A 15,580-nucleotide genomic window follows, 5' to 3' on the forward strand; every position below is an offset into this window, starting at 1 on the left:
CTTCCATCCTCTGTGGTTTCTATGGAGAAGTCACCTGTCAAACAAATTGTTACTCTTTTGAAGGTACTTCCTCTCTTCCATTCTATTCTGGGTACTTTAAATACTTTTCACTTTGTGTTTAGTTTTCAGCAGTTTTACTATGATGTGTCTAGGAGTCATTACCTTTTTATTTATCCCATTAGGATTCATGGGGGTTCTTGAATTTGTGGCCTGTTGCCTTTCAACAGTTTTGGAATGTTCTCAGCTCTTAAAATATTCCTTCTGTCCCATTCTCCTTCTCTTCTCCTTCTGTTACTCTAGTAGACATATTAGACTCCCCACTATATCCCTTATTTATCTTATCCTCTCTTCTGAATTTTCTATCCATCTTTCTCTCCTTTCTTAAGTCTGGATATTTTCTTCTGATCTGTTTTCAATTACTAGTTCTCTTTTCAGCTGTTCCTAATCTGCTGTGGTTATATCTACCAACTGAGTTTTTTTTTTTTTTTTATGATGCTGGGGGTAGGAGTTTAGTACTTTATTTATTTTTGCTGTGTTGGGTCTTCGTTTCTGTGAGAGGGCTTTCTCTAGTTGTGGCAAGCGGGGGCCGCTATTCATCACAGTGTTTGGGCCTCTATCGCCACCTCTCTTGTTGCGGAGCACAGGCTCCAGATGGGCAGGCTCAGTAGTTGTGGCTCACGGGCCTAGTTGCTCCACGGCATGTGGGATCCTCCCAGACCAGGGCTTGAACCCGTGTCCACTGCATTAGCAGGCAGATTCTCAACCACTGCGCCACCAGGGAAGCCCCAACTGAGTTCTTAATTTTGATTATTGTAGTTTATATCTAGAGTTTCATTTGGTCCTTTATGTTGTTGTTGTTTCCAGTTCTCTTCTAAAACTCTCCATTTTGTCTCATCTCTTTAAACAGAACAAGCATTTAAAATCTATGTCTAAAAATACCAATCTCTGTAATTTGCCCACTGTTCATATTTTCTTTTGATTTTTGTTAGGGTTATCTTGTCTCCTATTGTGTCTGGGATTTAAAATTGAGTATTAGACACTGTATGTTAAAAACTGTAGAAATAATTTCAGGTCTAGTATGATATTATATTCCTCTAAGAGGATTTATATTTACTCCTAGTGGGCTGCTTGGGGTCCTAGTGTTCCATAATCATCTTAATTCAATTTCAAAGGTAAGATTATTTGAAGCTGGGCCAGTGTAAACTTTTGGGGTTCCAACCCAGAACATGGAAGGTTCACCAGCTTCCCTCAACCCTTGCTAGTTCTCTGGACTCTAATTTTTGTCCTCCCCACCCTTGTAAGACTTTTGAGAACACCACTCAGTTTCTCAGCCACCTTTTCTGCAACTTGCAGAAGCCCCTAAGGAAAAAGGAGTCCTAAATGACAGGTCCCCCCTTCTGAGTTTACTTCTTTTCCTAGATTCTATCCCTATAATTCTTTAATACTTTATTAATGCTCCAGTTTCTTCAAACAGCTTATTTTCATATTTTATTACAGAGGAAATAGCTATTCTCAACTATCTGGATTAGGAAGACTAATCCAAATTATCTAGTCTACCATTATCAAAAGCAGAAGCAGCATTAACTTTTCCCAAACAGTATGTTGAAATTCTTTAGAGAAATGTGTTACTTTCTCTCCCTTTAACTTGGGTAAATACCACATTTACATTCTGTCATTGGGATGAAGAGGGGAATGTGGAAACAGAAATGGAATGAATTCATTTTAAAGTACTGCATCTCACTTTTGAATTCCTCTATCATATTTGCAACTATTGGCCTGGAGTCTCTTCAGGGTTCCAACATGCAGACTCTTTTAGCCAAGGTTTTTATTTCATCCAGCAACATATATGAAAAATTTTAAAAATCTTTCAGACATTGTTAAGTCTGTTTCCATGTATTCTATCTACTTTTTTTTGTACTTCTTATTTTGCATGGAATTTTAAGGGATAGGAAGAAAACACATGTTCAGTCTACCATCCTAAATCAGAAGTATAATTAAATCTTTAAAATGCTCATACATTTTGACCCTGCCATTGTACTTTCTAAGAATTTATCTATTTTTTTAATTTTTAAATTTTATTTTATTTTTTTATACAGTAGGTTCTTATTAGTCATCAGTTTTATACATATCAGTGTATATATGTCAATCCCAATCACCCAATTCATCACATCACCACCAGCACCACCCCACTGCTTTCCCCCCTTGGTGTCCATACGTTTGTTCTCTACATCTGTGTCTCAATTTCTGCCCTGCAAACTGTTTCATCTATTTTTCTAGGTTCCACATATATGCATTAATATACGATATTTGTTTTTCTCTTTCTGACTTACTTCACTCTGTATGACAGTCTCTACATCCACCCACGTCTGAACAATGACCCAATTTCATTCCTTTTTATGGCTGAGTAATATTCCATTGTAAATACATACCACACCTTCTTTATCCATTCATCTGTCAATGGGCATTTAGGTTGCTTCCATGACCTGGCTATAGTAAATAGTGCTGCAATGAACATTGAGATGCATGTGTCCTTTTGAATTATGGTTTTCTCTGGGTATATGTCCAGTAGTGGGATTGCTGGATCATATGATAATTCTATTTTTAGTTCTTTAAGGAACCTCCATACTGTTCTCCATAGTGGCTGTATCAATTTACATTCTCACCAACAGTGCAAGAGGGTTCCCTTTTCTCCATACCCTCTCCAGCATTTGTTGTTTGTAGATTTTCTGATGATGCCCATTCTAACTGGTGTGAGGTGATACCTCATTGTAGTTTTGATTTGCATTTCTCTAATAATTAGTGATGTTGAGCAGCTTTTCGTGGGCTTTGTGGCCATCTGTATGTCTTCTTTGGAGAAATGTCTATTTAGGTCTTCTGCCCATTTTTGGATTGGGTTGTTTTTTTAATATTGAGATGCATGAGCTGTTTATATATTTTGGGGATTAATCCTTTGTCCGTTGATTCGTTTGCAAATATTTTCTCCCATTCTGAGGGTTGTCTTTTCGTCTTGTTTATGGTTTCCTTTGCTGTGACAAAACCGTTTAAGTTTCATTAGGTCCCATTTGTTTATTTTTGTTTTTATTTCCATTACTCTAGGAGGTGGATCAAAAAAGATCTTGCTGTGATTTATGTCAAAGAGTGCTCTTCCTATGTTTTCCTCTAAGAGTTTTATAGTGTCTGATCTTACATTTAGGTCTCTAATCAATTTTGAGTTTATTTTTGTGTATGGTGTTAGGGAGCATCCTAATTTCATTCTTTTACATGTAGCCATCCACTTTTCCCAGCACCACTTATTGAAGAGACTGTCTCTTCTCCACTGTAGTTCCTTGACTCCTTTCTCATAGATTAGTTGACCACAGCGGTGTGGGTTTATCTCTGGGCTTTCTATCTTGTTCCATTGATCTATATTTCTGTTTTTGTGCCAGTACCATGTTGTCTCGATTACTGTAGCTTTGTAGTATAGTCTGAAGCCAGGGAGTCTGATTCCTCCAGCTCCGTTTTTTCCCCTGAAGACTGCTTTGGCTATTTGGGGTATTCTGTGTCTCCATACAAATTTTAAGATTTTTTGTTGTAGTTCCGTAAAAAATGCCATTGGTAATTTGATAGGGATTGCATCAAATCTGTAGATTGCTTTGGGTAGTAGAGTCATTTTCACAATATTGATTCTTCCAATCCAAGAACATGGTATATCTCTCCATCTGTTGGTACCATTTTTAATTTATTTCATCAGTTTCTTATAGCTTTCTGCATATAGGTCTTTTGTCTCCCTAGGTAGGTTTTTTCCTAGGTATTTTATACTTTTTGTTGCAGTGGTAAATGGGAGTGTTGCCTTAATTTCTCTTTCAGATTTTTCATCATTAGTGTATAGGAATGCAAGAGATTTCTGTGCATTAATTTTATATCCTGCAGCTTTACCAAATTCATTGATTAGCTCTAGTAGCTTTCTGGTGGCATTTTTAGGATTCTCTATGTATAGTATCATGTCATCTGCAAACAGTGATAGTTTTACTTCTTCTTTTCCAATTTGTATTCCTTTTATTTCTTTTTCTTCTCTGATTGCCGTGGCTGGGACTTCCAAAACTATGTTGAATAATAGTGGTGAGAGTGGACATCCTTGCCTTGTTCCTGATCTTAGAGGAAATGCTTTCAGTTTTTCACTACTGAGAATGATGTTTGCTGTGGGTTTGTCGTATATGGCCTTTATTATGTTGAGGTAGGTGCCCTCTATGCCCACTTTCTGGAGAGTTTTTAGCATAAATGGGTGTTGAATTTTGTCAAAAGCCTTTTCTGCATCTATTGAGATGATCATATGGTTTTTTTCTTCAATTTGTTAATATGGTGCACATTGATTGATTTGCATATATTGAAGAATCCTTGCATCCCTGGGATAAATCCCACTTGATCGTGGTGTATCAACCTTTTAATGTGTTGTTTGATTCTGTTTGCTAGTATTTTGTTGAGGATTTTTGCATCTATATTCATCAGTGATATTGGTCTGTAATTTTCTTTTTTTGTAGTATCTTGGTCTGGTTTTGGTATCAGGGTGATGGTGGCCTCACAGAATGAGTTTGGGAGTGTTCCTTCCTCTGCAATTTTTTGGAAGAGTTTGAGAAGGATAGGTGTTAGCTCTTCTCTAAATGTTTGATAGAATTCACCTGTGAAGCCATCTGGTCCTGGACTTTTGTTTGTTGGAAGATTTTTAATCACAGTTTCAATTTCATTACTTGTAATTGGTCTGTTCATATTTTCTATTTCTTCCTGGTTCAGTCTTGGAAGGTTATACCTTTCTAAAAATTTGTCCATTTCTTCCAGGTTGCCCATTTTATTGGCATAGAGTTGCTTGCAGTAGTATCTTAGGATGCTTTGTATTTCTGCAGTGTCTGTTGTAACTTCTCCTTTTTCGTTTCTAATTTTATTGATTTGAGTCCTCTCCCTCTTTTTCTTGATGAGTCTGGCTAATGGTTTATCAATTTTGTTCATCTTCTCAAAGAACCAGCTTTTAGTGTTACTGATCTTTACTATTGTTTTCTTTGTTTCTGTTTCATTTATTTCTGCTCTGATGTTTATGATTTCTTTCCTTCTGCTAACTTTGGGTTTTGTTTGGTCTTCTTTCTCTAGTTCCTTTAGGTGTAAGGTTAGATTGTTTGAGATTTTTCTTGTTTCTTGAGGTAGGCTTGTATAGCTATAAATTTCCCTCTTAGAACTGCTTTTGCTGCATCCCATAGGCTTTGGATCATCGTGTTTTCATTGTCATTTGTCTCTAGGTATTCTTTGATTTCCTCTTTGATTTCTTCAGTGATCTCTTGGTTATTTAGTAACATATTGTTTATCCTCCATGTGTTTGTGTTTTTTACGTTTTTTCCCCTGTAATTGATTTCTAATCTCATAACGTTGTGGTCAGAAAAGATGCTTGATATGATTTCAATTTTCTTAAATTTACTGAGGCTTGATTTACGACCCAAGATGTGATCTATCCTGGAGAATGCTCCGTGCGCACTTGAGAAGAAAGTGTAATCTGCTGTCTTTGGATGGAATGTCCTATAAATATCAATTAAATCTATCTGGTCTATTGTGTCATTTAAAGCTTCTGTTTCCTTATTTATTTTCACTTTGGATGATCTGTCCATTGGTGTTAAGTGAGGTGTTAAAGTCTCCCACTATTATTGTGTTACTGTCGATTTCCTCTTTTATAGCTGTTAGCAGCTGCCTTATGTATTGAGGTGCTCCTATGTTGTGTGCATATATATTTATGATTGTTATATCTTCTTCTTGGATTGATCCCTTGATCATTATGTAGTGTCCTTCCTTGTCTCTTGTAACATTCTTTATTTTAAAGTCTATTTTATCTGATATGAGTATAGCTACTCCAGTTTTCTTTTGATTTCCATTTGTATGGAATATCTTTTTCCATCCCCTCACTTTCAGTTTGTATGTGTGCCTAGGTCTGAAGTGGGTCTCTTGTACACAGCATATATATGGGTTTTGTTTTTGCATCCATTCAGCAAGCCTGTGTCTTTTGGTTGGAGCATTTAATCCATTCACGTTTGAGATAATTATACATATGTATGTTCCTATGACCATTTTCTTAATTGTTTTGGGTTTGTTTTTGTAGGTCCTTTTCTTCTCTTGTGTTTCCCACTTAGAGAAGTTCCTTTAGCATTTGTTGTAGACCTGGTTTGGTGGTGCTGAATCCTCTTAGCTTTTGCTTGTCTGTAAAGCTTTAGATTTCTCCATCGAATCTGAATGAGATCCTTGCATGGTAGAGTAATCTTGGTTGTAGGTTCTTCCTTTTCATTACTTTAAGTATATCATGCCACTCCCTTCTGGCTTGTAGAGTTTCTGCTGAGAAAGCAGCTGTTAACCTTATGGGTGTTCCCTTGTATGTTATTTGTCATTTTTCCCTTGCTGCTTTCCATAATTTTTCTTTGTCTTTAACTTTTGCCAATTTGATTACTATGTGTCTCGGTGTGTTTCTCCTTGGGTTTATCCTGTATGGGACCCTCTGTGCTTCCCGGACTTCGGTGGCTATTTCCTTTCCCTTGTTAGGGAAGTTTTCGACTATAATCTCTTCAAGTATTTTCTCTGGTCCTTTCTCTCTCTCTTCTCCTTCTGGGACCCCTATAATGCAAATGTTGGTGCATTTAATGTTGTCCCAGAGGTCTCTTAGGCTGTCTTCATCTCTTTTCATTCTTTTTTCTTTATTCTGTTCTGCAGCAGTGAATTCCACCATTCTGTCTTCCAGGTCACTTATCCGTTCTTCTGCCTCAGTTATTCTGCTGTTGATTCCTTCTAGTGTAGTTTTCATTTCAGTTATTGTGTTGTTCATCTCTGTTTGTTTATTCTTTAATTCTTCCAGGTCTTCGTTAAACATTTCTTGCACCTTCTCTATCTCTGCCTCCATTCTTTTTCTGAGGTCCTGGATCCTCTTCACTGTCATTATTCTGAATTCTTTTTCTGGAAGGTTGCCTATCTCCACTTCACTGAGTTGTTTTTCTGGGGTTTTACCTTGTTCCTTCATCTGGTACATAGCCCTCTGCCTTTTCATCTTGTCTATCTTTCTGTGAATGTGGTTTTTGTTCCACAGGCTGCAGGACTGTAGTTCTTGCTTCTGCTCTCTGCCCTCTGGTGGATGAGGCTATCTAAGAGGCTTGTGCAAGTTTCCTGATGGGAGGGACTGGTGGAGGGTAGATCTGACTCCATGAATTTATCTTACAAATAGATACAAACAAATGCACAAAACTATACAGACAAGGACATTTACTGTAGCAGTATTTTAGTATAATCATGGAAATAACTTAAATATCAATTAATAGATTATTTAAATTATGGTATAATACAGAAATTTTAAGAGACTGAGATAAGTTAATATATAATGATATAATTTCATTTTTGTTAGAAAATAATTTTCAAAGCAACTCGGAAACAGACTCTGACCTGTCAGGGTGGCAATGGCCACTGAGCAGGGAGGAAGTTCTGCCTCGCACTCTGCGCAGGCTTTAGCTCCTCCAACAGCAGTCACACTTCCTATCAAGGTGACAGTGGCCAGTACACCCTCAGGAAAGATGTGGCTGTCATCCACATAAAATTTAGCCTTCAAACCAAAGACACTGGGCACATGCAGTCTACAAAGGGACACTCCCACATAAAAACACCCCTTCAAGACCACAATAGATAACTGTTTCACCCAAATTCACAGAGACAGAGAAAGTAAAATGAAAAGGCAAAGGAACTACTCTCAATTGAAAAAGCAAGAGAAAACCCCTGAAAAAAAATAATGAAACAGAGATAATCAGTCTATCAGACAATGAACTAAACAATTTGGTAATATGGGAATTCCCTGGCGGTCCAGTGGTTAGGACTTGGCGTTCTCACTGCCAGGGGCCCAGGTTCGATCCCTGGTAAGGGAACTAAGATCCTGCAAGAATGGGATCTTAGTTTGCGTGGTGTGGCCAAAAAAAAAAAATTTGGTAACAAAAATGCTAACTGAATTAAGAGAAATGATCTATAAGCACAGATCATTTTAACAAGGAACTAGAAACTATAAATAAGACCCAATCAAAAATAGGTCATTCAATTCCTGAGATAAAAGCACTCTAGAAGCAATGAATAGCAGACTAAATGACAGAAGAACACATAAGAGATCTGGAAGACAGAATAATGGAAATCACCCAATCAGAACAGCAGACAGAAAGACAAATGAAAATAAACAAACCAAAAAACAAACAACAAAAAAAACAAAAGCAACATGTGAGATCTTTGGGATAATATAAAATGTGCCAACATTCACATTATGGGGTTTTCAGAAGGAGAAGATAGAGAGAAACTGTATTTAAAGAAATTACGGCTGGAAATTTCCCAAATCTAAAGAAGTAAACAGATATCCAGGTACAGGAAGCACATAGGGCCCCAAACGAGGTGAATCCAAACAGACCCACACCAAAACATGTCATAATTAAAATGGCAAAAGTTAAAGATAAATAGAAAATTCTAAAGGCAGCAAGAGAAAAACAGAGTCATATATAAGGGAATGTCTAAAAGCCTATCAACTGATTTCTCTGCAGAAATTCTGCAGGCCAGAAGGGAGTGGCATGATATATTCAAAGTCCTAACAGGGAAAAATCTGCAACCTAGGATACTCTACCCAGCAAGATTATCATTTAGAATAGAAGGAGAGATAAAGAACTTCTCAGACAAGCAAAAACTAAAAGAATTCACCATTACTAAACCTAGCCTAAAAGAAATGTTGGAGGGTCTTCTCTAAATGGAAAAGAAGTTAACAGACTATAGAAAAGGGGAAATCCCAATAGAAAAGGCAAATAGTAAGGATTGAAGATCACTTAAATAAGACAGTATCTAGATTAAAAAAAAAGAAATTATAAAAGCAACTATAACTACAATAAACAGTAAAGGGATAAGCATGAATGTAAAATATGACATCAAAAAACAACATATGAAGGGGAATTCCCTGGTGGTCCAGTGGTTAGGACTCAGTGCTCTCACTGCCAGGGCCCCAGGTTTGATCCCTGGTCAGGGTACTAAGATCCCACAACCCGTGCAGTGTGTGTGTGTGGGGAAAAAAAAAAAAAAATATATATATATATATATATATATGTATTTATATATTATATATATGATATATATTATATATATATATATATGAAGGAGGGGAGTGAAAACTGTAGAAATTTTCAGAATGTGTTTGAACTTAAATGTTTATCAGTTTAAAGCAAGTAGACATAATTATAGGTCAACATATATGAACCCCATTGTAACTACAAATCAAAAACCTACAGTAGATACACAAAAACCAAAAAGAAAGGAACTCAAGCATACTAAAAAAGAAAATCATCAAACCAGTACAGGAGAAACAAAAAGAAGAAATGAATGAAGAACAACTACAAAAACAACTGGAAAACAAGGATTAAAATGGCAATGAGTACATACTTATCAATAATTACTTTAAATGCCAATGGACTAAACTTTCCAAAAGACAGCGTGGCTGACTGGAATAAAAAAACAAAACCCTTCAATAAACTGCCTAATAAACTCACTTCAGGGTAAAAGACACATACAGACTGAAAATGAGTGGATAAAAAAATATTTCATGCAAACAAAAATGACAAGAAAGCAGGGGTAGCAATACTCATATCAGACAAAATAGACTTTCAAAGGTTATAACAAAAGGTAGCAAAGGGCATTATATAATGATAAAGGGATCAAAACAAGACAGGATATAACATTTGTGAACATACATGCACCTAATATAGGCGCACCTAAATATATAAAGCAAATATTAACAGACATAAAGGGAGAAATTGACAAAAATATAGTAACAGTAGGGGACTTTAACACCCCATTTACATCGATGGACAGATAATCCAGACAGAAAATCAACAGGCAAACAGTAGTCTTAACTGACACATTAGACCAGTTGGACTTAGTTGATAGCTACAGGAAATAACATCCAATAATAGCAGAATACATATACATTCTTTTCAAGGGCACATGGAACGTTCTCCAGGATAGATCACGTACTAGGTCACAAAACAAGTCTCAAGAAATGTAAGAGGATAGAAATTATATCAAGCATTTCTCCTAAGCACAACAGTATGAAACTATAAATGAACTACAGAAAGAAAATCAGGAAAGAACAAACACACTGAGACTAAACAATATGCTACTAAAAAAAAAAAGGGTCAATGATGAAATCAAAAGGGAAATTAGAAAATACCTCAGGACAAATGAAGATGAAAACACAGTTTTCCAAAATCTATGGGATACAGCAAAAATAGTTCTAAGAGAGAAGTTCATAGTGATACAGGCCTTCCTCAAGAATAAGAAAAATCTCAAATAAACAACCTAACATACCACCTAAAAGAATTAGAAAAACAAAGTCCAAAGTCAGCAGAAGGAAGGAAATAAAAAAGATCAGAGAGAATAAATAAAATAGAGACCAAAAAATCAACAGAGAAGATCAATGAAACCAAGACGTGGTTATTTATAAAGACAAATAAAATTGATAAACTTTAGCCAGGCTCTCACTAAGAAGAAAAGAGAGAGGACCCAAATAAACACAATACTACAGAGAAACAAACAAACAAAATGACAGAGAATACTATGAATAGTTATATGCCAACAAACTGGATAACCTAGATGACATAGACAAATTTCTAGAAAGATACAGCTTGCCAAGACTGAGTCAAGAAGAAACAGATAATTTGAAGACTAATCACTAGGAGTGAAATTGAATCTACAATTAAAATACTCCCAGCAAACAAAAGTCCAGGACCAGACAACCAAACATGTAAAGAAGAACTTATACCTATCCTTCTCAAACTATTCCAAAAATCTGAAGAGGGGGGAACGCTCCCAAATTCACTTTATGAGGCCCCACCATTACCCTGATACCAAAATCACACAAAGACTCTACAGAAAAGGAAAATTACAGGCCAATATCTTTGTTTAATAGAGATGCAAAAATCCTCAACAAAATATAAGCAAACCTAATCCAGTGATGCATAAAATGGATCATACACCATGATCAAGTTGGATTTATCCCAGGGTCACAAGGATGGTTCAACATACGCAAATTAGCCAATGTGACATACCACTTAAACAAACAAAAAATGAAAATCACATGATTATCTCAACAGACGCAGAAAATGCATTTGAGAAATTCAACATCCATTCATGATAAAAATGTTCATCAAAGTGGGTATAGAGGGAACAAATCTCAACATATATGACAAACCCACAGCCAACATAATACTCAAAAGTGAAATGCTGAAAGCCTTCCCGCTAAATTCAGGAAATAGTACTGGAAGTCCTAGACACAGCAATCAAAAACAAAAAGAAATAAAAGGTACACAAATTGCAAGTGAAGAGCTAAAACTGTCATTATCTGCAGATGACATGATACTCTATAGAGAACCCTAAAGTCTAGGCCCAAAAACTATTAGAACTAATAGATGAATTCAGAAAGGCTGCAGGATACAAGACTAATATACAGAAATATGCTGCGGTTCTATATACTAATAATGAAATATCAGAAAGTAAAAAACAATCCTGTTTAAAATTGCACCAAAAACAAACAAACAAACTCTAGGAATAAACTTCACCAAGGAGGTGAAAGACCTACACTCTGAAAACTATAAAACATTGAGGAAGATGATTTGAAGAAATGGAAAAATATTCCGTGCTACTGGGTTGGAAGAATTAACATTATTAAAATGGACATATTAGCCAAATCAATCTACAGATTTAATGCAATCCCTATCAAAATACCCAGGACATTTTTCACAGAACTAGAACAAATTATCCTAAAATTTATATGAAGTCACAAAAGACCCTTAATTGCCAGAGCAATCCTGAGAAAAAGGAACAAAGCTGGATGTATAACCCTCCCAGATGTCACACTATACTAAACTATAGTAAGCAGAACTGCATGGTATTGGCACAAAAATAGACACATAGATCAATGGAACAGAATACAGTCCAGAAATAAACCCAAGCACCTGCGATAAATTAATCTACGACAAAAGAGGTAAGCCTATACAATGGAGAAAAGACAGAGTCTTCAACAAGTGGTGCTAGGAAAATGGACAGCCACATGTAAAACAGTAAGAGTAGAACATTCCCTTTCACACCATATACACAAAAACAAAACAAACCCTCAAAACAGTTTAAATGTAAGCCCCAAAACCATAACACTCCTAGAAGAGAACAGAGGCAGAGCACTCTTTGACAGAAATTGTAGCAATATTTTCTTAGATCAGCCTCCTAAGGTGAAAGAAATAAGAGCAAAAATAAACAAATGGGGCCTAATTAAACTTAAAGATTTGCATAGCAAAAGAAACCACTGACAAAAGAAAAAGACGAACTATGGAATGGAAGAAAATATTGGCAAATGATGCGGCTGACAAGGGGTTCATATCCAAAATATATGAACAGCTCATACAACTCAGTATCAAAAAAAACCAAGCAAACAATTCAATCCAAAAGTGGGCATAGGATCTGAATAGACATTTTCCCAAAGAAGACATGCAGTTGGCTAACAGGCACGTGAAAAGATGCTCAACATCACTAATTATTACAGAAATGCAAATCAAAACCACAATGAGGTATCACATCACACCGGTCAGAATAGTTATCATCAAAAAGTCTACAAAAGACAAATGTTAGAGAGGATGTGGAGAAAAGGGAACCCTCATACACTGTTGGTGGGCATGTAAATTGGTGGGCATGTAAATACTCCACAAATGGAGTATTAGTTGGTCATAAAAAACAATGAAAAAAAGCCATTTGCAGAAACATGCATGGACCTAGAGAATGTTATGCTTAGTGCAATAAGTCAGACAGAGGAAGACAAATACTGTATAATATCACTTACATGTGGAATCTAAAATGCAATACAAATGAATGTGTATGCAAAACAGAAATAGACTCACAGATATAGAAAACAAACTAGGGGTTACCAAAGGGGAGAGGAAAGCAGGAAGGGATAAATTAGGGACATGGGATTAACAGATACAAATTATCATATAAAAAGTAGATAAGCAACAAGAATACACTGTATAGCACTGGGAATTATGCCCAGTATCTTGTAATAACCTATAACAGAATACAATCTGACAAAAATACTAAATCAATATGCTGTATACCTGAAACTAAGACAAAACTGTAAATCAACTGTACTTCAAAAAACAAAACATATGAAAGCATATGCATAGAAGAAGAAATCCATATGCTAAGCATAAAAACATATTTATATCATATATTAAACTAAATAGTTTTACAGTATTTCAATTTTTATAATGGTAATTATTTCTAATCATAAATAAATTATACAGCCTATCAAGCCAGTTAGATTTCTACAGAGATCCCACATACCAAGAAGTCAAACCAACATCAAAACAGGCCTTTTTTAAAAAGTACGTAACGCTAACTAGGCTAAGGCAAGTCCAGTACTTTAAGGTGTGAAACCTAGATACAGGGAAAAGTCCTAGCTAGTGATATGAAAGTTAAATAATTTGATTATGCATCAAGGTGGAAGATATGACAAAATGTTCAGAGGAAATGTAGTGGGGGAGCATTGAAAAGGCATAGAATAAAGGGTAGAAGTAGAACTGATGGAAACCAAGATAAGAATTAAGAGTCCAGTAGGAAAGAAGCAAACACATAATATTTTTACATTTAGGATATATAATGGCAATATGTTACGGCTATTTTTTTTCAATCTTTGATAGCCTGTGTATCTGACAATACTAATTTTATATCATGCCTAAATGAGTTAAACTGGAACTAAGAAGCCTGTTCTGGTACCTGTACTACTAAATAGCAGCACAATCTTAGTCCAAAATCCCTTGATATCTTTGGTCTTCAGTTTTCAATTCCATAAAAATGATGGGTTCAAATTAGATAATTCAAAGTCATGTTCAGATTAAAAAATTCCATAATCCTAAAAGGATTGTTCCTCATTCAGTTAGGTAACTACTTGTCCAGCTATTTACCCACACCTACCCCTCACACCATTCCATACAAGAGATGACTAATGTAACGACAACTCCCTATTCCTGCATTCATGAGACATTGGTAATTAGCTACAGCCCTTGGCCCCCAAGCCCAATCACTGAGCACTCTCTTACTTTCATACATCCTTGCAACCATTTTCAATCAATTGGAGATGGTACTTGAGATAAAATCTATTCACCATCCTATAAATCCACAAGCAAGTTATGACTTTCAATACAATTAAAAAACTTCCTTAGTATTTCCTACATTTTAAGAAACTCTGATAATTCTCTCCTATGCATAAAATTGATTCATATTTTTGTACTCATTAGATTAATAAAATAGGATATAAGCTTCATCAAGATAACCTGAAGATACCAGCCTATGTATTTCCTGATTTATTTATTCTGAATCACTTTTAATAACCTCTGCTAATATGACTTCCTTAGTCAGAGGCACCAATGCTAGGAATTCTACACTCACGCAAACTGTCAAAGAACCTAATATATATCCATTAATCCTATTCAATGGCATAAGGAGGTCTGGGGTAATGAACTGTATTGCATTGCTAATTTACTTAGCGTATGTTCAGTATAACAAGAGATAGCGAGAGCAAATCAGGATTTTAAAATAACATTTATCTCAAGGTTTTCTTCCACAAAATATTTTAAAATCTTTAGATATAGAAGCTGCCCACCATTTTAAAATGAGACAAACAAACAAAGAAAAAAAAAATATCCTTACCAGTTTTTCTGCTTCTGTGTTCATTTCCCTTAATTTCTTGATATGTTCCTTTTTAATCATGAGAATTTTTGATAATCTGGTCTACAGACAATGAAGAAGAGATGTTTTGGAATAAACACAGGCACTTAAGTATATCATGTAGATGTCAAATTTCTAAGTTTTCACCAAGATATTTTAGCAGATTTTAGTGTTTCAATATAAATATAGCACAGACACTATTTTATAAGTCAGACTGGCTGAGAAGATATTTTAAAATCCACTGTAACCAGGATATGTCAAAACGATTAAGGAGTCAATCTGAATAAGCTTTCACTGGTCCAATATGGAACAAGGTGTGGACCAATCATAATAATAATTACAGTTAACTGAAGTACAAATACATTAAAATCCATGAGTTCAGACTGATACTTAAACAAAATTAACCATTGTTGGAGAATACTAGTGACCATACTCACAAACTGGAAAACAAAGACAAAGAGTCAAGCATTTATCCTGCCTATACTGTACAAACTATATGCCATTAGGTAACCAAATAATAGATTATGGGAAGTTTTTCCTTATGGAACTATTTCAGCTACTAAACAAAGAACAAGAATAGCACCATTTTGCAATCCTAATGAATGAATTGACCTACGCAGTGATAATTAGTACCAGCCAACATTATATAAAAAAAGAGATAAAATAATATGGGTATCCTATTAGAACACAAAACCACACATAAAAGTAGTCACATAAAAACAAGTACACCAATCAAATAAAAAACCCAAATCAAATCAAACCTTTATATTCAATGAGCAATTTACATGAAATATAAAAGACAAAAGAA

The 15,580-nt window shown here is 35.4% G+C and overlaps 1 protein-coding gene across 1 annotated transcript in view; it reads right to left on the bottom strand.

Annotated features, from left to right (window-relative positions):
- The window catches only part of LIN9 (lin-9 DREAM MuvB core complex component), a 110,569-nt gene that overhangs the window by 22,718 nt on the left and 72,271 nt on the right, over positions 1 to 15,580 (bottom strand). Inside the window, exon 11 of the mRNA XM_027122350.1 lies at positions 14,755 to 14,835. Within this exon, the coding sequence (XP_026978151.1) occupies positions 14,755 to 14,835 (81 nt within the window). The remainder of the gene's footprint in view (positions 1 to 14,754; positions 14,836 to 15,580) is intronic.

Source organism: Aethalodelphis obliquidens, unplaced genomic scaffold, assembly GCF_003676395.1.
Source record: "Aethalodelphis obliquidens isolate GAN/ISIS:26980383/991018 unplaced genomic scaffold, ASM367639v1 scaffold24, whole genome shotgun sequence".
NCBI lineage: Eukaryota > Metazoa > Chordata > Mammalia > Artiodactyla > Delphinidae > Aethalodelphis > Aethalodelphis obliquidens.